This window comes from Vanellus vanellus (assembly GCF_965231255.1).
Source record: "Vanellus vanellus genome assembly, chromosome: 15".
In the NCBI taxonomy this organism is placed as follows: Eukaryota; Metazoa; Chordata; class Aves; order Charadriiformes; family Charadriidae; genus Vanellus; species Vanellus vanellus.
The window spans coordinates 11,905,736-11,933,499 of record NC_138920.1 but is presented as its reverse complement, the minus strand read 5'-3'; the positions used below and the strand labels follow the sequence as shown (position 1 = coordinate 11,933,499).

Below are 27,764 nucleotides of genomic sequence, written 5' to 3'. Positions count from 1 at the left end.
AGATCCTGAGCGTGACAGTGCTGCGCTGGGCGGAGCAGCTCGCTGGGACGTACCTACCAAGAGGTACCGACTGCCAAACTTGTGGAGGGCAAGTGGCCGCACTGGAATTTTAATTGATCAAATAGAGCTTCTAGGTGTGAAGCCTCTCTAACTGTAGCAGTAAGCATCATCGCATGAAGGAGGTTGACTTCGATACTCCCAGACTTGCACAGTGAAGAGTTGTGTTCCCCTGCAACCAAACGCAGATCTAACAGCACCGGCTACCTGTGTACACAGCCTTGATCTTCAAGACACAGCTATGGCTCCTCTTTACTGTACTTCCACATGGGCTTGCTCCGAATGGCCCTTCTCAGTCTCCTCCCCGATTAACCACCACAACTACCAGAGTACCACTGAGATGTTGGAGTACTGAACAATTTCACTCCGGGGTTGCATTATCTACCTAAACGAGTTAAGTTTCTTCCAGCCCTTATTTCTTAAGCAGAAACCACCAAACTTCTGGCCTCAAGCAAGAAACAAAAGAAAGGTGCCCCCATCAGGTTGTTTTCGCATTAAGAGAATAAAACTCTATTTCTACACTGCCCGTTAAAAGACCCCAGAATTACGGAAGCTCGAGGTGAAAGCATGCGGCTAACTTACCAACCACTGCGGTGGTTTAATCCATAAAACATCAAAATAGTGTTTTAAAAATAGAAGAGTTCAAACACCAGTAGCAAATGTGTTACTTATGGACAGTGTCTTTAACAGAATTAAAACAATCGTGGCACTCAAAAAAACCCAACGTAGCAGACGGCGGCAGCAGCGGGCTGCTGCGGCTGAGGAGTACAGCGGCCGCTCATAACTGTGTCAGGACTTCCCTGTTCCCTCCCACCAAGCTCTGGTTCTCACTGCTCCTGCACCAAAAAAGCCACCAGAACTGCTATCTTATGCCTCCCACATTCAAGTTTTAGAGGGGAGGCAGAGGTGGAGCACAGAGGATTTCTAAGGCTAAGAAATGCTTTGCACAGCAGTAGCTTTTTGGAGGAAAGTTAAATTTCATTCTCTACCTCTACAAAAACCACCTTACATTCTGTACTGTAAGCCTAGTCCCTAACTCTAGGTTACGTCCGATTCAGATGTAACACAACAAACTAATTCATTAAGCTTTAACATGTCCCCAATATTCCATTCATTTCTCCTTTGTTACATACAAAATAAAACTAATACATTTCCTTCTTTATATATTAAATAACTTTTTAAAAGGTAATCTTTATTTAAATACAGAGAAAACCTGTACCCTCATCAGCCCTTGACAAGACACTTCAGCAGCGGTAATGGACAGTTAATCCAGCAGTAAGAACAATCTTTCATTTAAAAATCCTCATGAGAGCAAGTGCTGAACTTTTGACTAAAGGAAGCCTCCCAAACGTGCAGTCCAAGAGCAGTGTACAAGGATGCTTGAATGAACACATTGAAAACTCTGCACAGGCAATTATCTGTAAAAACAAGTAGTGAATTTTCAAAATCAGAGAAAGTTTAAGCACAGAGTTTCTTAATGATCTGTACTTCTGTAGAATAGGATGAGGTCTGGGGAACTTGGACTATTAGAGATAATAGGGAGAAGAAACAGTGACTCGGTTTTTTAATAATAAAAAAAGAATGTAATTCAAGTGTGTGTAACAGACTTGGAGGATGAAAACTTCTCAATAAAATGAAGTGACATTTCTGAGTTCATATACAGAAATTAATACGCACAAGTTTCTTTGAGTAGATACTAAAGGTCGCTATGGCAAAATTATTATTTTCACATGCTGGAGCACTGTCACATTTCACAGTTGCAGTGTGGATATTCCTTGAAAATACCATGAATTTACTCTGAGGTCCCACTTGTTAAGATAAATTCAAAAGAAGACAAGATTTCAAGTCTGAGCTTTAATACCAGAACTAGAACACCATTTCTTGAATTGATCTAAACAACTTAAAATGCTGTTTCAAATTCTTATGGCACAAGACTGACTCGGAATAGAGGGTCCACTTGGCCAATTTAAAAAAAAACAAAACAAACACACCTACCAAAAACCCCCCAGACTAAAAGATACAAAACAGAGCTTTACAAAGAACAAATCAGAACTGAAGGCAGCTTAAGGCTTCATTAAAATATTTGCCAAGTTCTGCTGCTACTTGTGTAATCCATTCTTTAAAGATACTTCAGTGGGATTGCACAGACACAATGCAGAGCAAAACTGGCTCACACTGCCCAGTTTGAGCAAGATACAGTCACATTATCTTTCGCGAGACTTAGAAAGACAGGAGAACAAGTGTAATCCTTCCTGCAAGGATCATTTTATTCTCCCTGCCCCCCTCCTTGAGTACAATTAGAGATGACTTACAAAAAGGAATGCCACGCACACTAATAAAAAAATTAGCATGGGGCAAAACTTAGTCTCAGGATTTTTATATTTTTCTGCCACATTTGACAGAATTAAAAAACAGACACAGCACGGCTTTCATCTAGGCATCTGTTGGCAGTACAATCAATACAAGATGATACAATGAATCTGGATAATCACTGTTTTATAAAGCTGTCCTTAGTCTGTAGTTGACCTTCTGTACCAAAATCTAGCCCTGTAGTCGTCACTGCAGGTCATGAAGCCAGGGTTGGTAGGAGAATGGACAATGCAACGGACAATGCTGTTGTGCCCAAGAGAAAGAAGATTTCTCCGCTCAGCAGTTCTTGAATCCCAGCAGCAGAGACTTATGGTCCTTTCATCTGGAAGCAGCACGTAATCTTCTGTGTGGTTGAAGACAGCTTGTGTCCTGTGTACTTGCCGTCCACTCAAACCAGCTCCTAAATACATGCAGCAAAGTATTAGCCCAAATAGAAACAGTTTTAGAAAGTTTCCAAAGACCTAAGAATAAACCTCCCCTAATTATCAATTTCTGCAGTCTACAAGGAGTCTTATTTTCTCAGTTAGTCTACCACTTCCACATAAAACAGGTGAATCAATAATGAACATTCTTTTGTAGTTGCATATGTGGTATATTCTAAAATTTCTTGGAAAGATTAGTTACTCCAACTGTATCAGTCAAGTCCAACCACTCAGTATGAGTGCAATCACTTAACTTCAAGAGCATTTTTGCCTTATATTTTTAGGACGAGGCTTACAGCTGTAACTAAGGGGAAAGACCACAGATAGTAGAATAGAGAGATTCTCATTAGCAGTGACAACTTTTGTTTTTAATGTCTGTATCATATGGCACATTGTGTGACCTACCTTGGCCAAATCTCCCCTCCACACCCTTCAAATAAAATGTGTTTCATATATAGGCATTTACTTTGCAAAGCACACACCTGCATCCTACCTGATATGAAGTTTATCAAGGAGGTGCTGCACCCTGCTGGTTAAGGGCAAAATAGAGCTCGCATACAAGAACAGGTACACATCCCAAAACCTGATACACAAAATTTTCAACATCCTCTCCTCTTTCATGCTGTGACTCCTAATGCTTAAGCACATTAGGGCTTGACCCAAAAGCTTCACCCGTCACATAGCTGCTACCACACGCAAAGCTTCTATATCCTTATCACCCTCTACAGCTACCTGAAAGGAGGTTGTAGAGAGGTGAGGGCTGACCTCTTCTCCGTGGTGACAAATGATAGGACAAGAGGAAATGGGTTCAAGTTATGTCAGGGGAGGTTTAGATTGGATATTAGGGAACATTTTTTCACTGAAAGGGTTATTAAAGATTGGAATAGGCTGCCCAGGGAGGTGGTGGATTAGCCATCCCTGGAGGTGTTTAAAAAAAAGGGTAGATGTGGTACTTAGGGACATGGTTTAGAAGTCATTTTGTCAGGGTAGGTTAATGGTTGGACTTGATGATCTTAAAGGTCCCTTCCAACCTCAGCAATTCTGTCATTCTATGATCCTTCACCAGTTCTTAAGTCCTGCTGAGATCAAAGCATGGTATTGTCAGCATGCTCTGAGTATGACTACCTTGCACACAACTGCATCCTTAGGGGGGGGGGGTGGGGAAGAAAAGAAACAAACCAGTTGCAGCTCTTTTTCAGAATATTGCCACGGCTCACTAAAGCCATCTTTTGCACAAGAGTCTAATGGTTAAAACAACTGTGCCAAAGTCAGTTCAATTCCCCCTGTCTGGGTGGGTACTCCGCAGGACAGGAGCCTCCTCTAGCCAGAAATGGATTAGGTGTTAGTTTTGACCCTTCCAGTTTAAACTGTGCCCCTAGTCTAGCAATACATAGAAAAGTCACAAAATCAAAACGATCACCAGCAAGAAAAGTGATGATGCTGTTACAATAATCACCATTTCTAAAACACACTGAAGAAAAACTAGAGAACAAACTCCTCTGCACAAATGTGCTAGTCCTTAGGGCAGCATTCTTTTTACTTTTCTCTAATTTAGCGATAATTTCCCTCCAAAGCAATGGAGTAATGGTCAGGTGAGTCCCCAAGATATACTCAGACTAAATACATTTACATCGACTTGACATACAAGAATTGCAGTTTCTCTTCGGGAATTAGCCTACATGAAGTGTTTTCAAAAATTTGGGGCGATTTATCCTCAGAGCAGCAGTCTCCCACTGTCTTTAAGAATTACTATTCTCCTGACAATACTACCACCCTTGCCTCGGTCAGTACCTGAAAAAGAAGGTACTTGGAAGCTGACCTCCCACATACCTGTGTATTTGACCAGTGTTCGACCAGTGGATATCTCCCATAGTTTAGCTACAGAGTCTTTTCCACTTGACAAGATATACTTTGAATTTTTGGAAAAAATAGCAGAACAGACTTCAGCTCCATCATGTGCCTTCTCAAAAGTAGTGATACAGCGATTTGAAACACCATCCCACAGTTTGATGCATCCATCCTTACTTCCTGTCACATACATGTTTGCACTTGCGTTGTAATTTACTGAACATATAGCATCAGTGTGCTGATCTTGAGGATTGCAAGACACAAAACACTGGAAAGTATTGATATCATACAGTCGTAAAGTAGGGTGCTGGGTACCAACAAGTATGAAATCTCCAGAAGGGTGAAAAGAAATTGAGCGCAACATCTCTGCTTCCTGTTTGATCAAAAATACATAATTGGTGTAAGAAAGAAAAAAAATCTGAAATGGAAGTGTAAATTCTGGTGGCATTACAGTGCTACAAAACCCAGTTAAATTATCAGTTAGCACAACATGTTCTGGTTTTGCAAAAATAGAAAATTGCTTCCTATAGCATTAAAAAGACAGGCTACCTTTAAATGTATCGTAGTTTTTGTCCTAGAGCAGCTTGCAGTGCCTGCTCATTTTTGGGATAGTGCACATAAGTGACGGGAAGCTTTGTCAGCCAGTCACATGCCCCAAAGCCCACCACCACATAATCCCAAACTCTCCTCCAATACCAAGATAATATAATTGACTTCAAAGGTACCCCTATTAGATTTGGTCTAGATTGACAAAAAGCAGACAGGCACTAGATTTAAAGAATATAAGTATCCATTATGCCCAAACTCTTAACATGTAATTACAATAATGTCTGCAAATTTTGCAGCTGCATACTCCTACATACCTAACCCACTTATAAACTCAGACACAATTCAACTCACTGATACCTCAGTACTCATACATTCAAGCTTTGGTTGCTCTGAACTGGTATTGTGTCTAACCTGTATATATTTGAAGGCTCTTTTGGCAGAAGGTTTTGAATAATCAAACAATTTTAGTGTGTAGTCCCTTGAACCAGATGCTAGGATCTGCTCTGTTGGATGAAAAGCTAAACACGTAACTTCATCCACATGATCATACAGAGTCCGAATAACAGGGTGATTTTCCATGTTTTGCTGTGCTGTCTCATTCATCATGACCTACAAAGAACAGTCAAGAGTTAGTTGTTAGAAAGCAGAACACGCTTTTGACAGGAAAAGTCGGTTTTATATTTGCCCAAGTGGGAAACAACAGCTACCTTTCTGACATATGACTAAGCACATAACCACTATTATCTTAATGATTTGAAAGCTCATTATATATTGTTATCAGATAAGATCCCTGTATCTTTAAAAAGGTCAACTGACTTGCTCAAGGACAAACTACTTTCAGTAGCAGAGAACTGATGCAAGAAAACATATCACCTTCTTCATAAACAGTACAAATCAAAATACTGCATTGCTGTAAGAATTAAGGGAAGCTGTACCGATTGGGAAAACGGCAACTTTTACTCACGCAGGATACTGCTGAGAATTTGGTGTGCCCTCTGTGCAAAAAAACCCAAACAAACAAACAACCCAAAACCAAAAAAAACCAACCCCACTTTTAAATTGCTACCTGGTAACTGTATTAGAGAAAAATTAAAGCAAAGAAATATGTACTCTGTGAAACAGTTCTGAAACACAGCCGCTGGAAGCTGTAAAGGCCAAAAGTGTAAGTGGGTTCAAAAATGAACTGTGTTCATACAATATAGCAATGATCGGCAACTATTAGAAGCAATTTCTGGCTCAATTCTCTAGGCTGCTGCCAGAAGTTACACAGGTATACTTGCCCTATTTCTTCTTCCTTTTCTTCAAGGGTACTTTATGAGCCGCTGTTGGAGTAGGAAATACGGCGAGACAGATATTTAGTCCAACCCACTGAGCCAGCCACAAGGCACAGACATGGCATGAAACAGACAGCACCTCAAGAGTTCACAAAGTGGTTACGATTCAAGTCATATTTTACCTCAATGGGCATAGCACTTTTGGCCAACATTCTCTCTGTATCAAGAATTTTTATTGAGGCATCAGCAGATCCTGTAGCTATTAACTGTCCATCTCTGCTATATGTAGCTACGCGACACGGTCCTTTATGAGATGTGACATAACAAGTCTCGTATTCAGAAGCCTCAGGAGACATGGTCTGTACATCTGCATCAAATTCCAAGTCAATTCCTGTGCCCGGAGCTACCGTATCTGACCGTCCAATTGCATATTGAACAGCACTGTCATCGTTTTCCATTCCTGAAAAGAGAGAAGTTGATGCACTTAAACCAGGTTAGGCTTCTCCTCAGACAGCTAGGCTGTGGTCAGATCTACGCTACAGACTTCGGTAAGAGCTACGAGTCAGAGTTTAAGAGAGGCAGCCCCTGTCGAACGAAGCTAAGCTAGCAGAGCAGACTTAGTTATACAGCAGTACTTCTCGTGAGAAATGAGAGGTACTTTGGCTACGCTAGAGCAGACCACAGCTCTTAAAGTTAACTGTGGAAATACAACCAGCAAATATTGTAGGATGGTAAGTATGGATATATGCACTGACAATCAGTTACTGAAGCCATCGACAGGCCTCTACTCAGCTTTTCACAGAGGAGAAACAACCCCCAACATTATTACATGAGTTTTGAAGTAAAAAACTGGAGCATTTACTGATTCTTTTCCTTTCTGTTTTATTGCATTGAAGAAAAAAGCCCCACCCCACAAACAACTATCCCAGCATTGTAAATGAACATTTTTACTCCTCTTCACACCCACTCTACATATTCTTTTTTTAATTATTATTTCCAGGGTGCATCTACAGAACAAAGACAGTTCAGCACTGGAAGTGGAAACAGGGCAGACACAAGAATATTCAGCTATGTGCCCAACTGTCATCATCCACTAATCAAATGCAACACAAAAGTTTTTGTTGCTTTCATCTACAAATGGCAAGTCTAGCATTCTTATTTCAAACAGACACAAAGCTTCACATATTTATACCCTTGGAACTTAACTAGTTCAGGCAGCAGAACCAGTTCAGTTACAATATGGAGAAGACATGATGTTATGGCTAGACCTCTTCCAGTAACTTAGTCAGCTTATTTCAACAGCAGCTCAGGTATTCTGACTGCACGCTGTGGCACAGATGTACTTTCAGAGATACCTTTGCTGAGACCCTAGACTGTGAAGCTGATTTTCTTGAGGCTGGTGTATAAAGGCTAGTGAAGATTGCCAATGGAAGGGCTTGCTCCCTTTCCAACACTGCCAGGCAGAATCATATAGAAAATGTTTCTAAAGCTGGCAGAGAACTGTGTGGGTCAGTTTTCTATTAGGTCTGTGGACTCAGTGATCCTGTTGACTGGAGTGTATTTTTAGAAGGTTGCCAGTCACTCAGGACCCTGAGCAGGTATTCTTACGTGTAAGAGAAGTTCAAAGAAACAGATTTTGACAACACTCTCAGTGATCTGTTTTGCTTTTAATGCATACTAAGAAATAAAACATAGAACTAGAATGCCCTTCAAAAAAGCTCCAGAAGCAAAGGCTGTATCTAAGTATACAGAAACGTTATGCTATTACTAGACATAACCTTTGCATAAAAGATGTATTTTCAGTAACACTAACCTCTTAATTCTCACGGATTTAAGTCAGGGATTTAGAAATTGTTTTTTTTATGTTAGCTTTGTATTCCAGCTTACCTAACTTAATAAGGTGCAGCAGTTGTTCAGATGGTGCACAGACTGATTGTGGTTTTATCTCATTTATCAAGCCATTAGCAATATTTATGTATCCATCATATAGCAGCTGACTAATTATCAGTTTATAAAGTTGCTGACGGTCTTTCAAACTGACTTTTGTTCTATACATTGTGAGCAAGGAATGCCTTGGAGGGGCCTGAAATAAAGAAGAAAAATCACATACAAGAGTTGCATGAAACAACCACAACCATTAAAGCACATCCCGCTGAATTTCAGTGCAGACACCAGATACTATCACATTTTAGGTAAGCATGAGAGGCACAGAAATGAAAGGGGGGGAGCAAAAAACCTGTTGCACTTGCTTGAAATGAAAATCTCGCCAATAAACCGGCACGCGAACGGTATGAAGGAGCATCAGAGAAGGCAGAAATAACGCAGCATTAGTTGGCAAAAGGATTCTGTCAGTGTCTTTCGCTACCACCGGCGCAGCCGGGCGCCAGGGAGGCGATTCACACCAAACGTGCGGGAAAGGCGAACGCCACCGCCACCCTCACCCAGCCCGCTCCCTCCCTCCCGCCCGCCCTCCCCGGGAGGCCGCATCCTCCCCCGCCCGCCCGCTCCCGGCCCCGGGCTGCGGGACCAGTCAGTCCCCGGGAGCGAGGACCAATAACCGGGCAGGGAGGGGGCGTGGGGGAGAGAGAGGGACTGAATGAGGGCGGGGAGCGCTCAGCCGCAGCGCGGCGGGCACGGGAGGAAGGCGCCTTGCGGGCGGCTTACGGGCGGGAGGGGGAGACCCGGCCCAGGCAGCGGAGCCGAAGGCGAGGGGGAGCGCGGAGCGGCCCCGGTACCTACCGACCCTTCCTTCTGCCTCCCTCGCTCTCCCCCTAAAATGGCGACCGGAGCCCTGAGCGCATCGATTGGCGGCGGCGGCAGGGGAGGAGGCGGCGGCGGCGGCCGGGACCGAAGAATGCTCCTCCGCGAAGGCTGCTGCATCGAGCGCCCGCAAATCGATTGGAGGCGACTCTTGAAGGAGAGAATTGCGGCGTCACATGACCGTGACACCCGGCGCGCGCGCCCCGGCACTGGCAGGTCCCGCCGTGTCACGTGACGGATGACGCGCCGAGGGAGCCTCCGGGCGGGGGGGGGGGTTGGGGGGCGCGGCGGGCCCGGCCGGGGCGGGTGGAGGGGCGGGGTGGGGGGGGCACGGCCACCCTCCGCTGCACCGGGGGTCCCTCAACCCGCTTCCCCCTCCCCGGGGAGGTCGGGGCCGCGGCCTCGGCCGGCAAAGCGGCGCTCGGGGCGGGACGCGGCCGGCAGGCCCCGGCGGCTGAGCAGCCCGGGGAGCTGCGGCGGGCCGGCTCCCAAAGCAGGGGGGGCGGCTGATGGCGGAGGGCCGGGTCTCTTTTGTGTCCCAACTGCAAAGCTCCGAAATGCTGCTTCCGCCGAGACAACGGGATGCCCAAACACGGGGAGGGGAAGGGGCTAACAAGTGGCGGGCGCTGCTGCTGGGCACTGCAGGCCTCCCCGACGACTTCAGCCGCTCGGGCAGCACAGTCGCAAGCACCTCGCACTGCCAGACTGCTCGGGGTCCCAGCAGGCTGAGAGCCTGTCCCGAGAGCACACCACCCCCCTCCCAAAAGTCCTACTCACGTCAGCCTCAAGAAACGGCAGTCGAAGTGGACGCGGGTCAAGGAGGGGGGATGCCATGCTACCCATGCCCCGTGGCAGCTGACGTCTATCACACGCTGCAGCCACGCGACGACCTGACATCTTCTTTTTACCTATCCTGTACCACTTGTAAACACCAACACACACAACCAGGGTCCCCTTCGCACTTGTTTTCAGCACCGCAGAGACAGTTAAAAGTTGCCTTCAAGCACGGTTCTTCAGAGGCCCGAAGTACTGAACCTAGTTTTGGCGGCCGCTTGTCACTCAGCGGCCAAGGTCCCCCTCACCGGCGTGAGCAGGACCACTGGGGCAGCCGGCAACTGAGAGGGCACAGCAGCCTCGCGCTCCTTGCGTGCTGCTACTCACAAACCACACTCACTGATTGTTGTCCCACTGCCGCTCAGTGTCTCCTCAAGAACCTGTGCGGTTTTGGAAGCTGCCAGGGGCCGCGGGTCACTGCCGGTGTGACAGGAGGTGTCGGCGGGCTGGCGAAGGTCCCTCAGGCCAAGCGTCCCCCGGCGCGCAGCGCTGTGCCGAGGTGGGCGTCCCCTTCGCACTTGTCCTCAAGAGCTGGCGGCACGTGGAGCGCTGCCCTGGGCCGCACGTCCAGGCGAAGGCGAGGCAGAGGCCTGCTTCACCCCTCCGCCCGTCCTCCCGCTCCTCGGGGCTGCCAGCTGCCACCCGGGGCACCTACCTCGCCGGCCGGACACAATGGCCCCCGGCCCCACTCGCGCTCGGCTCCACGCGAGGTGGCAGCACCGCCTCTCCCGCGGCCCGGGGCGGCGGGTACGTGTGTGGAGGAGAGGGAAGAGGCTGGTGCCTGGCAGGATGCGGGACTAACCTGGCGCCCTTCCCCCGCCGCCGGCGGCACGCTCCGAGGCCTCGGTAGCTGCGAGAAAGGGATGGTAGTTGTAGCGTTGCCACAGGTGGGTGGTCTGGGCGTACGCGATTTGCGTAACGGAAGACCCGGCCAGGCAGAGACTTTGCGGAGAAAAGTGTGTAAGCGGGGCGCCGATCCACGCAGTTGGAGTACGGAAGAAGCCAACGGCGGAGAGACGGTACGTAAAATACGCATGTAGCGCAAACACCGCCCTCGGGGCGGGCGGGTTGGACCTACTCGGGATACGCAGCAGGCTGCCGTTGCGCATGCGCCCCAGAGACCGGCGGCGACGAGGCTCGGTCTCGCAACGAGTGGAGCGTGCGGAGAGCCAATCGGCGGGCGAGCCGATTGAAAAGAAGCCAATCAGCGGGCGCGACCGGCGGGAGAGGGGCCAATGGCGAGAGGCGGTAGTTTAAAGGGTATTTAAGGGAGGGCGGTTTGAATTCAAACAGCCGCGGCGGCCGGAGGGAGCAGAGTCTGAGGGTGAGCGGGCGGCCGGGCTCGGCGGTGGGGACGCGGCCCGGGAGCAGTTGCCTGCCGGAGGTGCTGGTAGGGCCCGGCCTGGCCGGTGGGAGGCTGCGAGCGCGGGCTAGCGGTCGCGGGGCAGGGGCGGGAGGCGGCGCGCTGCAGCGGGAGGCCAGGCCAGGCCCTGCCTCGGGCCCTCCCGGGGTTCGAAGGGGCGATGGGGGGAGTTTTGAAGAAGAGTTCTGAGACATACTGCTTTCTATGGAACCGACCCCAATTCGCTACGTCTTTTTTGTAGGCTAATCTATATGTAACTCTTCTCCTCAGGCACTATGGACAAGAATACGAAAGAGAACCATTCTGGGTACCCCAGTCGTGCTACGAAGGTAAGTGACCTGTTAGGTTTTGGTGGGTGAGTTTGTGCTGCTCATACAAGAGCTACAGGTTTCAAACTGTCTGTGGTAATTATTAACTGTGCTAAACAGCAAAAAGGGGAAAACTGTCTCGAAACAATATTTTCCATGTGCAGGAAACAATTGCCAATTTTGTCTTTCAGTAGATTTCTCTTGGAGAGACCAGTGCCCAGGGCTTACTTTTTTTATTGTTAATATAAGTATGTTATACTCGATTGGGAAATCCTCTGTTTATTTTAAGTATAAGATCCTTTAAAGAGTGAGCAAATGTGTGTAGTCAACTTAATCCAGATACGGCTTTCAAAAGCAAGCACTGTGTTAATGTCACTATTCACGTGCCTGTGCAGCAGTATTCAAGATCACCCTGATTACATATTTTTTTCTCATGTAGAAACACAGGCACTTTCTCACTATTTTAACTTAAAACCAAATAGATCCTAGTAAGGCTTCAGAATAGTGTAAGCAAAGCTTCTTTTTAATCAAGTTGTCAGTACACTAGTTTTCTGGTTCAGTCCACTAAAAATAAATAATATCTAGGGGAAGAAAAAAGTACAAGCTGTTGCACAGGTGGTGTTAGCGGGTCAAAAAGTGAAAAGCTAATAATTAGCATTTGAACTTAACTGTAGGCAGAGTATCCTAGAACAACTAAGAATTTCTTAAATATAAACCTAACCTACTTTCCCTTAAGGGAAGCAAAAGATTAAAAGCAGATAGCTGAACTACTAAATAGATTTGCTTTTTTTCTGCTGAGCTCCCATTGCAGTGCAAGGTATATTAAGATGAACAGCATTAAAGGAAGCAATGACTCAAAGCAGTGTATGTTTTTATAGTAAGGATCTGCTGTCTTAATACCTTTGGCTGATGTTCTTCAGGTGTGTGTGGAAAGTTCTGCTAGCTATAAATAAGTATGCTGTTGTAGAAAACTGCGAACTTTTTCTTGTCAATGTAGAAATTTAATGATGTTTTAATTCATAAAACATAAGATTGGACTACCCTAACATCTCCTGTTAATGTGCTTTGTGGTTTTTTTTCCCTGTTCTACTGAATGGGGCCATCAAGGTTACAGTATGCTACTCTACAATTAATACATAATCTTTTCTTTTTGAAGATTGCTAATCCTATTGGGGATGGCCCGAAACGTGTCCCTGTGTCTCAGCGTTCTGCCCAGAGCCGGTTACTGAACAGTGGAGTTCAAGCACAACGTGTTCTGTGCCCTTCAAACTTTGCCCAGCGAGTTCCTGTGCAGTCACAAAAACCTGTACTGCCAAACCAAAAACTGTCTAGTAATCAGCCAATGCAGCAGGTCCGACCAATGTTTCTGGTCCAAGCGACTGCTAGGCCTCAAGTTCCAAGCAAGAACAATGAAAAGCCTCAACAGGCTCCAGTACCTGGTAATTCTGAAGATGATGTACATATATTTATACAGTTGTGACACTTGGGATGCTTCTGTTCTATGAAGCAGAGTGCAATGCAGAAAACCCAAAGCTGCTGTTGATGATGTGGGACAGTCCTGTAGAGAAGTACTTGGCTGTGCCCCGAAACAGAATAGCAGCACATACCTCAGCTTAGATGTTACTGCGCTATCCTTATTGCCAGGATTACCCGTTTAGAGCCAATATGGGTGCTTAAAAATTTCTGGATGCTCACTAGTCAGCTGTGAGTTAATATAATTGGTGCTTGTCCATCACAGTTTTTCTAGCAATCTCTTATACACAAGAATACTGTATTTTTGGAAGGAACCTTAATTTTTTATTTTAAGAAAGCTTTTAAAATTACATTTTGATAGCACTGGTAACTGCTATGCTGCTTTTCCAATAGTAAGTTATGCTAGGCTGTTTAAAATGTCATTGAATGTACTCTAAGAACTGTTGCAGATACTGCACAGAGGTTAAACTTGCTCCCCATGTGAATTTTTGTATTGCGTTCCGTGGGTCTGGTTCGTAAAGTTGATCTACTTCTCTATGTGTAGCAAAAAATTCTGAAGCAGAAAGCACCTCTAAACAGAAAAATGAAGAGACTGCTAAAAAGAAAAATGAAGAGACTAAAAAGTAAGTCTTATGCCTAAATTTTTCTGGCTGAGTCTTGTTGGGCTAGGCTTGTTTTTAACTTCTAGGACTTCATGATGCAACTCAGTTGCAGTGAAGCTGAAGGCTAATTGAGCCCCGTGGTTGTGGAGACCAGTGGCCCCACACCTCACAGAGACAAGATATGAAACCAGGAAAGCCTACTTTGACCTGATAATTCTCAGGAATGAGGATTTCCTGTAATCTGAAGAAAACTTTTGGCTAAATGAGTAATAGCTCTTCCCATGAGAGAACACTGATATTCACTGCTCAAATCACAAGATGTATACTTGAAAACAAAGCCTCCTTTGTATGTACAAGAGACTGGAGTCCAAGGATGAATTTAGATTTGTAGTATGGCTATCTTAAACAGTTCTGATATGCACTAGTAATACATCTGCATGAAGTGCATTGAAATGAATATGGCTTGGTATACACAGTCTTGATTTTGTAGTAGTGGGCCTGATGTTAGTATCTCTGTGCATAAACTTCAGGAAGGAAGAGACTAGCTTTCAGAACTTTTGTCTTGGTTTGAGGTAAACCAACCAATTTTCTGTTCAGTAATTTTACTTTTTACCTAAGCCTCTTCTAACTACTGAAATTAACAGCATATTGTGCAGAAAACTGCTCTCAGAGTGATAAGACCTATGTTTATAGTTGATGCCAAGGCATGGTATGCAGAGAGACTCTTGCTTATACTTATTGCTATAGCAACCAAGGGCAGCTAACTTTGTTACTTGCCCTGTTGGAGGGTTGGAAGCAGAAAAGTGTAGAGGGGTTGCACCCGTGGGGAGGAGCAGACAGGACAGGTGACCCAAAACTGACCAACAGGGTATTCCATCCCGAGGTAAAAGACTCTTGAAAAGTCTCAATGGATATTTTATCCTGTTGGTGTTCTCTTAAAGACAAAAATCTAGTTCAGATCACCAAGTATCTATTGAACAGGAACATTATGGATTGTAAACCTAGGAGTCAAAGCCCACACAACTATTTAACTTCTGTAACTTTCTTTTTCCTCTTGCAGAAGGCAATGGTGTCTTGATGATTTTGAAATTGGTCGTCCTCTTGGGAAAGGAAAATTTGGAAATGTGTACCTGGCACGTGAAAAGAAGAGTAAATTTATTCTTGCACTGAAAGTACTCTTTAAAACACAACTTGAGGAAGCTGGTGTAGAACATCAGCTACGAAGAGAAGTTGAAATACAGTCTCATCTTAGGTATAGTGACCAATTACACTCTTTGCTTTGTTTGTGTTCAAATAAACAAAGTAGCTTTGTTTATGATAACATACCCTGTTGAAGAAAAGAGAAGTTTCTTTTTAAACACATGACACCTTGAAATGGCTGGTTAGGATTCTTGCCTTTCTGCACCAAGATCTACCTTTGTCTAACTTGCAATGAAGTAACCTCTGATAACAAATCTTATTACAAAAAAAACCCAAAGCTGTGCTGCTTGGATTTATGTGGGTAACTGCAATTTCTCAAGAGTCTGAGCTTGTTTCTGGTATTCTGCTTCCTGGAAAATAAACCCAGCTTGCTGAAGAACTTGGTTTTAACAGAAAAGTGTTTAAACTTAAATTCCAAAACCAGTAGGAATGGGCACCTTCAATAGTAATCTACTCTTCCAGCTGCTGTAGAAAGGTATGCTCAAGAAGATATGAATTAGCCAAACTCTTGGCTAGCTGCTTGCTAGTAGGGAGTCTAAGCTTCTGCTTTGATAAACACCATTTATCTGCTATGAAGCTCTCTATGGATATGTTGTGAGTTGAAAGAACACTTATAAGATATTGAAGTTCCTATGTTTGCCTGGGAAGGGGGGAGGCAGGAAAGGGAAATTTAAAGTTATATAGACAGATACCTTGCTCAGAAGAATATATAAACCTTTTTGCAGGCACCCCAACATTCTCAGATTATATGGCTACTTCCATGATGTTACGAGAGTCTACCTTATGCTAGAGTATGCACCTCGTGGAGAAGTCTACAAAGAACTTCAGAAGCTTACCAAGTTTGATGAGCAAAGAACTGCTACTGTAGGTTGTTCTAGCTTCTTATGCATTACTTCATCTTCATATCTGGAATATCTGTAGCACAAAGCCAGCTCTTCAGATAAAGTTCTGTATTCTGTTGTGTGAAACTGAGATTCCTTAGATGCTAGTTTGCTTGTGCACTTATAACAAGGGATAAGTTGGGAAGTCAAATTGCTGCATAGCACTAACATAACAATGTTCAGCATTGCTTAATAGCAAGTGTTAGGTCACTTCGGGCAGAGCCTGTAGTGCCAGACTTCAAGGGTTTAAGGAATAACTGGTTCAACTTAAACTACTAATTATGCCTAGAAAAGGCTATACTGTAGCCAGAAAAGCTAGAGTGATGATGTCTTTTTACTTTAAAGATTTATTCTCTTTCTAAATACAGTACGTCACAGAACTAGCAGATGCCCTATCATACTGTCATTCAAAGAGTGTGATTCACCGAGACATCAAGCCAGAAAACTTGCTGCTTGGCTCAAATGGAGAATTAAAAATTGCTGACTTCGGATGGTCTGTGCATGCTCCTTCTTCTAGGTGAGAATGCAATAGATATGCAGTGAAATACTTATGTAGTGAAAACGTTAGCTTTCTTGTCACATAGTTGTGGAACGGAGGAAAATATGAACTTCCTAAAGTAAGGCGGGGTGGGGGGAATACTTTAAGAACTGGGCCACTCCAGCAAAGGTCTTAACAGTCAACTGGTGTAGCAGACAGGGAGTATTACTATCCTGTTTTTTTTTTTTCAACTTGTATAGTTCAAAACTTGCTGAACCTGAAACAAGTGAAACAGGTTGGTGTACTGTTGTATGGTTATAGCAGTTCCTGAAATGACAAACCAGCACTTGTGTTCAAACATCACACTAGCAATACATTTAATATATTTTTCCTTTGTCTGAATTGCACGTGACAAAGGAAGGCCTAGACCTATTTGATCTAGCAAATGGGATGAAAAGAGGAAGGATAAGACTGATTGCAGTGACTGAGATGCTTTAAAGCTAAAGTAGGAAATTTACTGCTGGTACTTCTTTACCAGGTATTCTGGTGGTGCTGAGTCTATCCAGGGTAGACTACAATGAGGTACACGATTGCCAGCATTAGTTTCTATCTGGCTCTTGAAATGGATCTTATAACTGCCATAATCAGCAAATGATTAACTTGGCCTTTTCTTCAGGAGAACAACTCTTTGTGGGACACTTGACTACCTGCCTCCTGAAATGATTGAGGGAAGAACGCATGATGAAAAGGTGGACATTTGGAGCCTGGGAGTTCTGTGCTATGAATTCCTTGTAGGGAAGCCACCTTTTGAAGCAGAAACATACCAGGAAACGTACAGGGCTATTTCCAGGGTATGTGCCAACACTTACTTGGACTAGCTGAAGTGTGCTGCTTTTAAATTTTGTTGTCTTATTGAAGCTTAACAATCATCTTGAAGTGCATGTACTATAAGTAGAACTGTAGCAACACACAATGATATGCATAAAACTAGATCTCTAAAACTGTCTGTCTTCAGTCATTCAGTAGAATGACTATAAGAGACCTTAAGACACCTTGCCTGAAGTCCTTGGTTCTACTCTGTTTCTGCCTGCATCTGAACTCCTAGCCCTCTCATAAAGCAACTAATTTTCTCCACATCTTTCTCTTCTAATTTATAAAATGAGTATTTAACATTCAAGGTGTTACTAAAAATATGTAAGCTTAACTTCTGTTGCATACCCTAGAAAGGTTCCAGCAAACTAATCTTGTTTGAAGTACACCGAAAAATACACTAGCTTAATCTCTACAGGCAGCAAGAACCTTGTTTTCATCACAATTGTGATGAAATTACCTAATCTCACCTATAGGCACAAGGTGCATAGCCCACAAGTCTTGTGCAGCTTTCCCTACTACATGTACCTTGGAGTCCCTTGTCTCTCTAGTTTGGTTATTACCAAAGAATCTTTGCATCATCCTTAGTGTCCTTCCTTTCCTTTTCTTTAGGTGGAATTCAAGTTTCCTCCATTTGTATCAGAAGGTGCAAGAGATTTAATTTCAAAGCTTCTGAAGCATAACCCATTCCATCGATTGCCCCTGAAGGATGTACTACTTCATCCCTGGATTACAGCAAACTCTACAAAGCTGCCTGACAGCACAAAGAGTGATGTTGCTGCCTCATCCAGAACACAGTCTTAGCAGGGGTAACCTCATGGGGATCAACAAAAGGAGCCTTGTACTGTGACTACTGTAATAATTACATTAGGAAAAGCAGGTCTTGGAATCCAATGGCAAATGGAATGCAAATCTTTGGATTGACCATCGTTTTAAACTCTAATTGCAATGTAAAATTATTTGACTATTAGCTGGAGGTTGAGGAATACTTAATATACTTGAAATCCAGTTACATGTGTGCCAGGCTTGTTGATTTAAGTATTAAGCTGTTCAAGGCTCTTATGATGTGGTCTGTCTTGGTAATGGTTCATTGTTCCAACAAGAGGAAGTTGTGGTTCTATCTTATTGAACAGTGCAATATCCTGGAGATACCTGACTCCTGACTTACTGGGCTGCTGAGGGTATCATTGCTGTTGTGTAATCTAAAACTGAGTGAGATGAATGCATTTCTCTTAAGTGTCCTGAAAATGATGTCTGCATTTTTGTCTATTTTGTCTTAAATGTGAGCATTCAACTTTTCAAATAAATACTTGTTATACTGCCATCAGCATGGTAAGGTTCCTTATGGTGTTTGTCACTTCCACTGGCTATCTCTAACCACTTCTTTATACCATCAGTACAGCTTGACTTCTTGGCTATGATCACAAAAGTTTACTTCACCCCTCTGTCAAAAAGAAGCTGCTATGAACTTGTTGCTCCAAGTGGTGGTAGGACAAACTAGGTGTGGTCACTTACTATTCTGCAATCTCAACACAGGATTACAAAGCAAGTACCCAAAAGCATTGCTACTTACCTTGTATGTTTTCTACAACCATTGAAACACAGGCCTGCTTCTTTTTTTTTTTTATTAAATGCAGTTATTCAAAGACAAGATGGTCTGAAAGCACTTCTAAGAAAGGTCTGGCAAGTATTGTTATCAAACGAGATATGTAACAGGAATTAATGTTAATATCTAGTGTTTTAAGATATTATTCCCAAAAATGTAGTAAGGGTCAGGCCACTCACAAAGAAAACATACAAACCAACTATTTTCCAGTAAAACACTTCAAGCAAACTGAAAGAAAGCAGTTTATTGTATTCTCATTGTAAGACTTTATGGTCATCTTCACTATTTTACAAACCACTTTAAAAAAGGATCCTTTTACAAGCAAGGATTCTAGAATTCAAAATATATTCTCAAATTAACTTAAAATATACTCTGCAAAATACTCATCTAAACAAACTGCCAGTAGTTTATACAACCATAATAGGCAACCTGCATTCTGGTCATAATTTAAATGAAGCTCTGTTTCTTTACTGTAAGAAAGTCTAGTTAGTGCTGGTGACTTTTAATTACTTTTAGGTGCATTTGCTTTACATGATTCCTGCTTTACAGAAAGATCTCTTTGAAAAAGCTTTAATATTCATTTTCTGTCAACTTCAGGATAAAACACAGTTATCAGAAATGACTAATTAAATGACAAAAACAAGGATGCCTCATGATTATTCTGGAATTCTTCTTCTATCCTTGGTAATAGAACACTGTCCTAACTGCTACAAAGAGAGTGGGCATGTAGGAAAAAATGCAGAAAGGCTTGTGTGAACAGGAAAAAATAAGCCTAAGTAGAACTTACTATTAAGAAATACTGACTGCTCACTTGAAATTGAAAAGACTAGCTGTTCTAGAATGTAGTAGGTCATAGAAAGCTACACTAGTGTTGGTTGCATGTTGCCCTACCATGGTAACCCTTCAACTGCTGTGTAGATACTACAGTTTTTACCTACCTACCTACTCAGCAATAAGCTTCTATCCACATAACCTAGAATAACCACATGGATTAGTTAAGGGTAAAGGCAGAGCTTCCTCAAGAGACAAGCTGGTTTGAAACTTAGGCTCTAATTAGAGCTGGCTCAGATAGCAGCAAGCTGAAGCTAGTACCCTGGATGAGCTGCCAGCTTCAGCAGCCATACAGCCAAGCCGGCCTGAAACAGGAAAAATCCAGTCTTTTTTTTAATAAGCAGCTAGTCAAAATGAACTTGACAGCCATTCCTCCTCATGTACCTACACAGGTACATGATGCAGCAGAGCATTGGCTCCACGTTTGACAAGCAAGCCAAGCAGCTGTGTGTGACAAACTGTTAGTGACACAGCTTACAGCTCCCATGGAAGCAGGCCACACTTCAAGGCTGATTCACAGTATAGCCTGCTCCCAAGGATGGTATTTTGAGCAGTGTTTAACTATGTAATGCATCTTTACATATATGCTATGTTTGTATTGGTCATCAAGCCTCTCGCATGTGTACCAGCTCACTGCTGCAATTGTTTCCATCTTAAGACCCTAACCCCTCATTTGGGCCAAGAGCACAGCCCCACTGAGACTGAGCCCTTGTCAAGGGGTTCTTTGTTTTCAGGTGCCAGTCTCTCTTAACATCTTGCTACCACGGGGCAGAGGAAGTAAACTACACATCTTCCAGTTTTCCCTGTCTTAGAGAACACCTCTGATTAACCATGTGGTAGCAATAATACAGAGGTACAAGGATATATGTGGCTATGACTCATCTTCCTAGAGCACAAACTGCTTGCTCATTTGTGAGTCTGAGAATCCTCAGAGCATCCATTGGATCTTCTGAATAGGAAAGGAGTTAGGGTGCAATTTAATGTTATGGCTGGGTGGAGTTAATAGGTTGCTCAGAACAAGAAGAAATTACTCGCTCCTCCTTCCCTCCCTCAGCCAACTCTTATCCTAACCACATGATTCCTTCCTCTCAATTCACTAAATTTCAGAGAAAAAAAAAAATTACTCTGATCACCAGGGTAATTTCCTGCTATTTCACTTTAATCAGATTCCTGTACGAACAGATCTGTGGCAGAGCCACCTTGGGGTAAGTGTAAGCACAAAGACTGAAAGACAATATAAAAATAACAGAACTGGAAGGAGGAACAGGTCCAAAAGACTGACAGGTCTGGCTCAAGCTATCTCACAGAAGCACAGTTCTAAGTCTGAAACCCAGGTTTACCACAGAATGTTACACTGACTACCTAGTTTTGGGATCCAGTCTTTAGGTGAACTGAAAGGCAGTATGTGAATACATGCATGTGCAACTACATCCTAATAGGAAGTGTCCAAATAAGGAAATTAAAAGCACCTCTAATTGGTACATTCAACAGTCTGTCAGACAAAAGCATTGTTCTTGTGAAGCTATGAATTGTAATGTCTGCAGATTTGAGTTTCATCCACAGGAGCAGAAAGCTGCTAGGGTTAGTTTTCAGATAAAAATGTGTCTCCAGTGCAAAGCCAGACCTCAATACATCAAAAACCCACAGATACCTTGCGTCTGACTTGATGATCTTTGGAATATGTTCACATAGGAGGTAATTCTGGTTACACCGATTTTGTTAGACTCGGGATTCCTTCTGAGTCTATAGGCATAAAAAAAATTTAAAAAAGGGCTTTAGTAAGGCCAGTTCCTAGCCTATAAAGCACATTTTCAAACAATGAAATCTTGAAATATGGAAGCACCACAAAGGAGCTGTAGTTTCAGAACAGTGCATCACCTATTCTGGCTAAAAAAACCCTATCCCTGTGAAATAATTAAGTACACAGGTACTTCCACTTAAGTTAGCTCAGCATGTGTGTCGTATTGCAAGACTGGGGTCATAATATATGCCTTTAATAAAAGAAATGCCCACCTGCCACCTTAGATTCCAATATGCACACTTACCAAAAGAACTATTCATATAGTAGGATATTGTTTATTCCACAGACTATTAGGATAAGAATCTTATGCTGTTTCCCAACTACACTGTAATAAACTAATGCTGCCACTCTAGTTTGACAAGAAAACAATTAAGGCCCCAAAAGCTAGATTATAGACCGAGAACTGAATGTTCTAAAGAGACTCCTCATTGTCAAGCATTTATGTTACCACTTGCAGTGGAAATGAGATACCATTTTAACAGATTTTTCTACAGAAGAAGTGGCAAAAGGGAAAGAAGATAAGGACAGCACTTTTCACAGTGTAACATTTACCTGAAAGAACAAGTAAGAAATACAAGAGGTCAGCATTAACATGAATCCTAATAATCTTCCAAAGAAATTTAGGAATCTGAAAAGCTACATGGATATAGAGCATAAAAAAAAAAAAAAAAAAAAAAAAAAAAGAGAGTAAAAACCAGTAAGAAATCATCATGGATTTGGGGCAGGAGGCTTGAAGAAACCAATCTTCCGGCAGTATCGGACAATAAATGGCACAGAAACTATAGTAATGCTGATTCGTACTGGCGCAAACAATTTGTGAATAGCATATGCCAACACAAATGTGCTTGTACCAGCAGCCATTTTAGATTGCAACGATGATTCACTGAAACCAAGTTTGAAGAGAACTGCAGTCATATCCACACCACTGGGGAAAAAGAAAACAAGATTTTTTATTATATTTTAAGGTTGCATGCTACAGAGTATAAATTAAAAGTGCTATTTTGGGGGGAATTTAACATGGCATGCTTCCATCTCTTTCAGCAGTAACAGCTCAAGTTACTTCTGTAGCAACAACACATGCAATATTTTCAGCTATGCATTTTTTTTCTTAAATTGACAAGTTCCCTGTGAAGTCAAATATGTTCTTAGTGTTACAACTGTAAAGCTGCAGCATTTGTATGGAGAATACTCAGTACCACACTCAACCTTCTGATATAATAATCTATTTCTCTACTTCTGAATGTTAAAAAAGTTAGAAATTTGTGAATTTGTGTTGGAAATTCATCTTCCCAAAATTCACAATAAAGTCTATTCTGTGTCTTGATGAAATTTATCACATAAATATAGATCAACCCAAACCAAATAAGGTACCTATTGTTAGGCTTAGTGTTGTAACATAGGAGTATAAAGCTGTTAAAATGACAAGTATCTTATCTAAAAATCTCGGAAGTGAAGGAGGTATTATGGATCTCAGATAAGCACTATCCACCAAATCTATTAATATTTTAATTCTCTATAGCCATATCAGCTTTCATCAACATTCCTATGTTTGGAGTAATTTACAGTAACAACTTCTTTTGGAAACTTTTCCCCCTTCACTTGCCAGTATAGTACCTTGTAACTGGGAGTTAAATCATACCTGAAGGAAAAAAAACTTAATTGTCACTCTGTGCCACAATGTAGTAAGTGAGAGAACTCAAGCATTCACATATTCTCACTGAAACCAAGAGTCAGCGGCAGGGACTGTTTTGAGAAACAATGTGTTTCCCTATTTCCTCAGTTGAAATGCCTCATGCTCAACAGCCGTATCTGTAACTGGTGCATTCCCACCAGAAGCCACATAATTTCCCATCTAACTCCTATATGGTTATCTATTATTTTCTTTTTTAACCTAATCCTGTTTTAGTGGCCGTTGCCTCCTGCAGTTTCAGCTGCAGAAACTGAGTTCAACACCCAGAAAAATAAATTTATCTCTAAGCTCCAGCACTTTTCTATGGCTCTATCTTTACAGACCATACTACTATTTGAGAACAAAAGATATCTCTGCAGAAAAAAAATAAATTCTCTCATCTGGCTAGTTACTCTGGTGCAGTCCCTACTCTGCTGTTTTCACCTGCCCACCATGGATCATGAACCTATGCAAAGAGACCGTGTACATCTATCTTCTCTCATGCCTGATGGGAGATTAGATCCATTTATGGCTCCATCTATACTCAAAATTCAGAAGATTACTATATGGATCAAGCAAACATAAAGTACATGTCTCCTTCTAGAAATACACACAATGGTATGATAACTTTCTTGGCTAAACCATTACCTAAACGCTACAGACAACTGTACAAACCTCACCTTGACACAGCCAGGTAGAAGATTCCTAGAGATACTAATGAAATTCCAACATGGAATGAAACACCTACAGCACCATATTCCTTAAAAACTTGTTTCAGTTGCTGGGATTTGTTGAGTTTCTTGTTTTCACTGCTGGGATCCGTGGCTGCCTTTTCAGGGGATACACCTGCATCCTAAAAAGGAAACGATTAAAAGTATTTATTAGCATTAAGCACAATATCATAATCCATTCAGTTGAACCAATCTGAAATAATGAAAGAAGTGACTTGCATACAGTGCTGCTCAGAATGCTTTGGGAAGATAGTAACACACTTTTGCTCTTTCGCATCAGGAAAGCGGACGCCTGCAGCAGAGCCTACGCAAGCTCCCTTTTCCCCAGCTCTTCATATCAAAGGGATGCACTGAGCTTGGTGCAAGTTCTTATGCAATGCAAGTGCCCAAACCACAACAGTAAGTTTCATAATTAAAGAGTCATTATAGTCCCAGTCTTCCATTTGATCCAAACGTGCCAAGGCACGCCCGCACAGCTGCTCGAAGAGATGAGACTGAGGCGCCAAAGAGACCTTTGCTTACACCCACTGCTCAGCTTTATACAGTGAATTTTTGTACCATGGTTTTTTGTTCAAGGGCAAAGCAGCTGACAGCACTGGAAGTCTACATGATACCGCACTGATGCTGCCCTACTAACAACTTACTGATAGAAGAGGTCCAACATTTAAGTTTCTATAAATCACCCTCTGTAGATCAGTTGAATAAAGGAAGAACCAGGGAACTGCTACTGCTGACAGCAACAAGCAATATTGTTGCACTGATGCAGACAACAGCTACACAGATGTGTCAGTGCCGGTGTAAATAGCCTAACTACATTGAAAATGTTTCTCATAGTAAAATTTATTGACAGCTCTTTATCTGGGTAAATTGAAAGTGCAGAACTTCATACTAAAATATACCCCAAAGCAACCTGTTAGCACAATGCAGGCAAAGAAGGGCATATTGGCTGCTAAGATGGCCATTGGATACCTTCTCATACTTGCCATAGAAGAAATACCAACTGGAGAAAGAAAATGTTTCCACAAAGACCTTGGGATTTTTCTCTAATTAGCGAGTGGTTGTCAGGAAAGATTAGAAGAGTCCTTTCTTTTTAGCTGAATTCAGCAGCAGTCCTGACGATATGAGCCAGACTGCTGCCCACAGGACAGGTACAGCTACTGAGTGCCTGGCACCACTTTGTCCTACTGTAGATTGGTTTCAAGGCACACAAATTATAAGAAAAATACTTTTGATTAATCCTTGCACTTGACAAGATTGTAAATTAGGATACAAGACAGGCTCCTCTTACAACACTCGTGGTAGGATGAACTCGCTTTGATCAGTGATTTTAACCATACCAACCACCCCACCCCCCAACCCCTCATGTTTGCTGCTGGTTTTCTCTTTTTGAATTGTAATTTGTGTTACTTTGTATTTCATTTTGACAGGAAATCATGCTGATCCGCAAATACGTATTTAGGGAATCGTGTAGCTCAACTTACTCTGATTCTTGCATTTTAAAAGTTTTCAAACATAATGGATATTAGATTTTTTTTTATGGCTCGTGAGCCAAAGCAACATTTGAATAGAAACTGAAACTTAACTAAGAAAGAAAAATGTCCAGTAGAAAAAGAAATCCTTTCTTGCTTAAACCAAGCAGTTTTGATACTAGAAGGTACATGAGGTAAAAATATTCAAATATATATTTTTTGAAGCAAGCTCATTAAACAAAAGAATGGATTCATAGTTAGATAATCTAATTACTTTCAGCCACTGGAAGTAATTAGATTCCATACATGGCTGTACTACAGGGCTGCTATTTCACTGTGCTTCAGAACTCGTTATCTTACTTTTCAGTTTTATTATAGAAAGGGGGGGAGGAAAGAATGCTCTTTTGACTCCCAGTCTGTAAAATGTAAATACTGAGTTACTGAATCAAACAAGTTGAGTAAACCGAACAAAATAGTCTCATAATACTTTCTGCCAAAATCTGTCCTAACAATTCAGTCAACATCACATGCTTAGTCAAGAATGCTCATTTATTCAACAGTGTGATTTTCGTAAAAGCCAAGTGTGGTTTGAATGGTATTTTAAGATTTAATAGCTTAAAGTGAGTTTCATCCGAACAACGATGATCATTATCTATTTAAGGAGCTAAATATGAAGATTTTCTTCAGATAGCTGCCATGAAAACAGGAGCTGACAATCTACAGAGATACATAAGCCTCAGAGGAACCCTGGGTCTTACAGCCATGCTTGCAAGATGGATCATAAAGACTGAAAAATATCTTGTTCTCATCATCCAAGTACATTTCCATTCACTTATGCTCTCAGGCTCACCTACCAGGCAATTTCTGAATGGTATCGAAGCAAGATGTTAAAAAACTACCACTTCATCAGGTCTTATTTGGACTACCCAGTACAGTCATGTCCCGAATAATGTACAAATTAGCAAAGAAAGCTACCTATTTTCCATATAATTTTGCTGTAACTTTTCTGCTAGAAAGCCAATTTTATTCCCATTCTTTAGACAAAGATTCACCTTCTGGACAAACTATGACATGAAAACAAATCTGAAACATCATGTTATGCTTTGTAATGAGGCTACAGAAATTAACCTGAAAATTAAGCTGTAGAAATTAAACTATAAATGAGGCTTTGTATGGAAAGCTCACATTCGCAAGCTTGGCACTAGCAGGTGTAAAGCAGGTCCCTGTCTCCTACAGAAATCCAACATAAACATGATTTAATAATCTACCACCACATAAAAAAGTTACGTGTAAGGCCTTCATTTGCTTTCCTCCTTGAGTCAACTGTAATTTAAAACCAAAACAACAAATGGTACAAATTCATGCAAATTTTTCCTTCCCATCTTCAAATTTTGAAGAGAAAGCTGAAAGCACGGTGAAACACGTAATTAACCTGGTGCACATTGGTATTTTCTCTCTCAGCTAACGAAAAGGCGCAGAGTCAGGCACAGGACCTCCCTCTGCGGACACCCCACCAGCCGGCCACCTGCTGCCATTCTCAGGGGTTGAAACCCACGTCACTTTCACAAAACCCTTCCAGCCACCGCTCCCAGGAACACCCGGGCTTTTCTTGTGTTGCGTGAATTACCGAAACCCCCTTTTTTAAAGGCTTCATGACTCACCTGAAGTGCTCGAACTCTGCAGCCCCCAGGAAAACACCCCCCCCCCCCCCCCCCACACCCCCTCCCCATACACCCCCCCCATGCATACACACCCCCCCCCCATACACACACCCCCCCCCATACACACCCCCCCCCCATACACCACCCCCCCCCCCATACACCCCCCCCCCCCCATACACACCCCCCCCCCCCCCATACACACACCCCCCCCCCATACACACACCCCCCCCCCATACACACACACCCCCCCCATACACACACCCCCCCCCCATACACACACCCCCCCCCCATACACACACCCCCCCCCATACACACACCCCCCCCCCATACACACACCCCCCCCCATACACACCCCCCCCCATACACACCCCCCCCCATACACACCCCCCCCCATACACACCCCCCCCCATACACACCCCCCCCCATACACACCCCCCCCCTATACACACCCCCCCCTATACACACCCATATACACACACACACCCCCCCATATACACACACCACACCCCATATACACACACACCCCCCCCATACACACACACCCCCATACACACCCCCCCCATACACACCCCCCCCATACACACACCCCCCCCCCATACACACACCCCCCCCATACACACACCCCCCCCATACACACACCCCCCCCTACACACCCCCCCCCATACACACCCCCCCCCCTACACACCCCCCCCATACACACCCCCCCC

The 27,764-nt window shown here is 43.1% G+C and overlaps 3 protein-coding genes across 6 annotated transcripts in view; 1 reads left to right on the top strand and 2 right to left on the bottom strand.

Moving 5' to 3' along the window:
* Positions 1–1,280: 1,280 nt before the first annotated feature.
* CSTF1 (cleavage stimulation factor subunit 1) lies at positions 1,281–11,145 on the bottom strand. Of its 4 annotated transcripts, XM_082490997.1 has the most exons (7): positions 10,058–10,216; positions 9,260–9,430; positions 8,408–8,603; positions 6,703–6,980; positions 5,658–5,855; positions 4,680–5,070; positions 1,281–2,827 (listed from the first exon to the last, which is right to left on the bottom strand). In XM_082490997.1, exons 1-7 carry the CDS (start codon positions 10,175–10,177, stop codon positions 2,568–2,570), a joined length of 1,614 nt encoding a protein of 537 aa, XP_082347123.1. In that variant the 5' UTR covers positions 10,178–10,216; the 3' UTR covers positions 1,281–2,567. The 4 variants fall into 4 exon arrangements, with proteins under 4 accessions (XP_082347123.1, XP_082347121.1, XP_082347122.1 ...); XM_082490995.1 differs by lacking the exons at positions 9,260–9,430; positions 10,058–10,216 and adding an exon at positions 10,917–11,145; XM_082490996.1 differs by lacking the exon at positions 9,260–9,430 and having other exon boundaries at positions 10,058–10,278.
* Positions 11,146–11,752: 607 nt separating this feature from the next.
* On the top strand, positions 11,753–18,093 carry AURKA (aurora kinase A; the record flags this gene model as incomplete). Its single annotated transcript, XM_082491293.1, has 8 exons — positions 11,753–11,806; positions 12,942–13,224; positions 13,803–13,881; positions 14,921–15,112; positions 15,786–15,924; positions 16,310–16,458; positions 17,096–17,270; positions 17,902–18,093. 8 exons carry the CDS (start codon positions 11,753–11,755, stop codon positions 18,091–18,093), a joined length of 1,263 nt encoding a protein of 420 aa, XP_082347419.1.
* A 4,127-nt stretch (positions 18,094–22,220) lies between these two features.
* The window catches only part of FAM210B (family with sequence similarity 210 member B), a gene marked incomplete at its 5' end in the record, with an annotated part of 7,323 nt that continues 1,779 nt past the window's right edge, over positions 22,221–27,764 (bottom strand). Inside the window, 2 exons of the mRNA XM_082491195.1 lie at positions 22,221–22,452; positions 23,877–24,049. Coding sequence (XP_082347321.1) covers positions 22,236–22,452; positions 23,877–24,049 — 390 coding nt within the window. The 3' untranslated portion in view covers positions 22,221–22,235. The remainder of the gene's footprint in view (positions 22,453–23,876; positions 24,050–27,764) is intronic.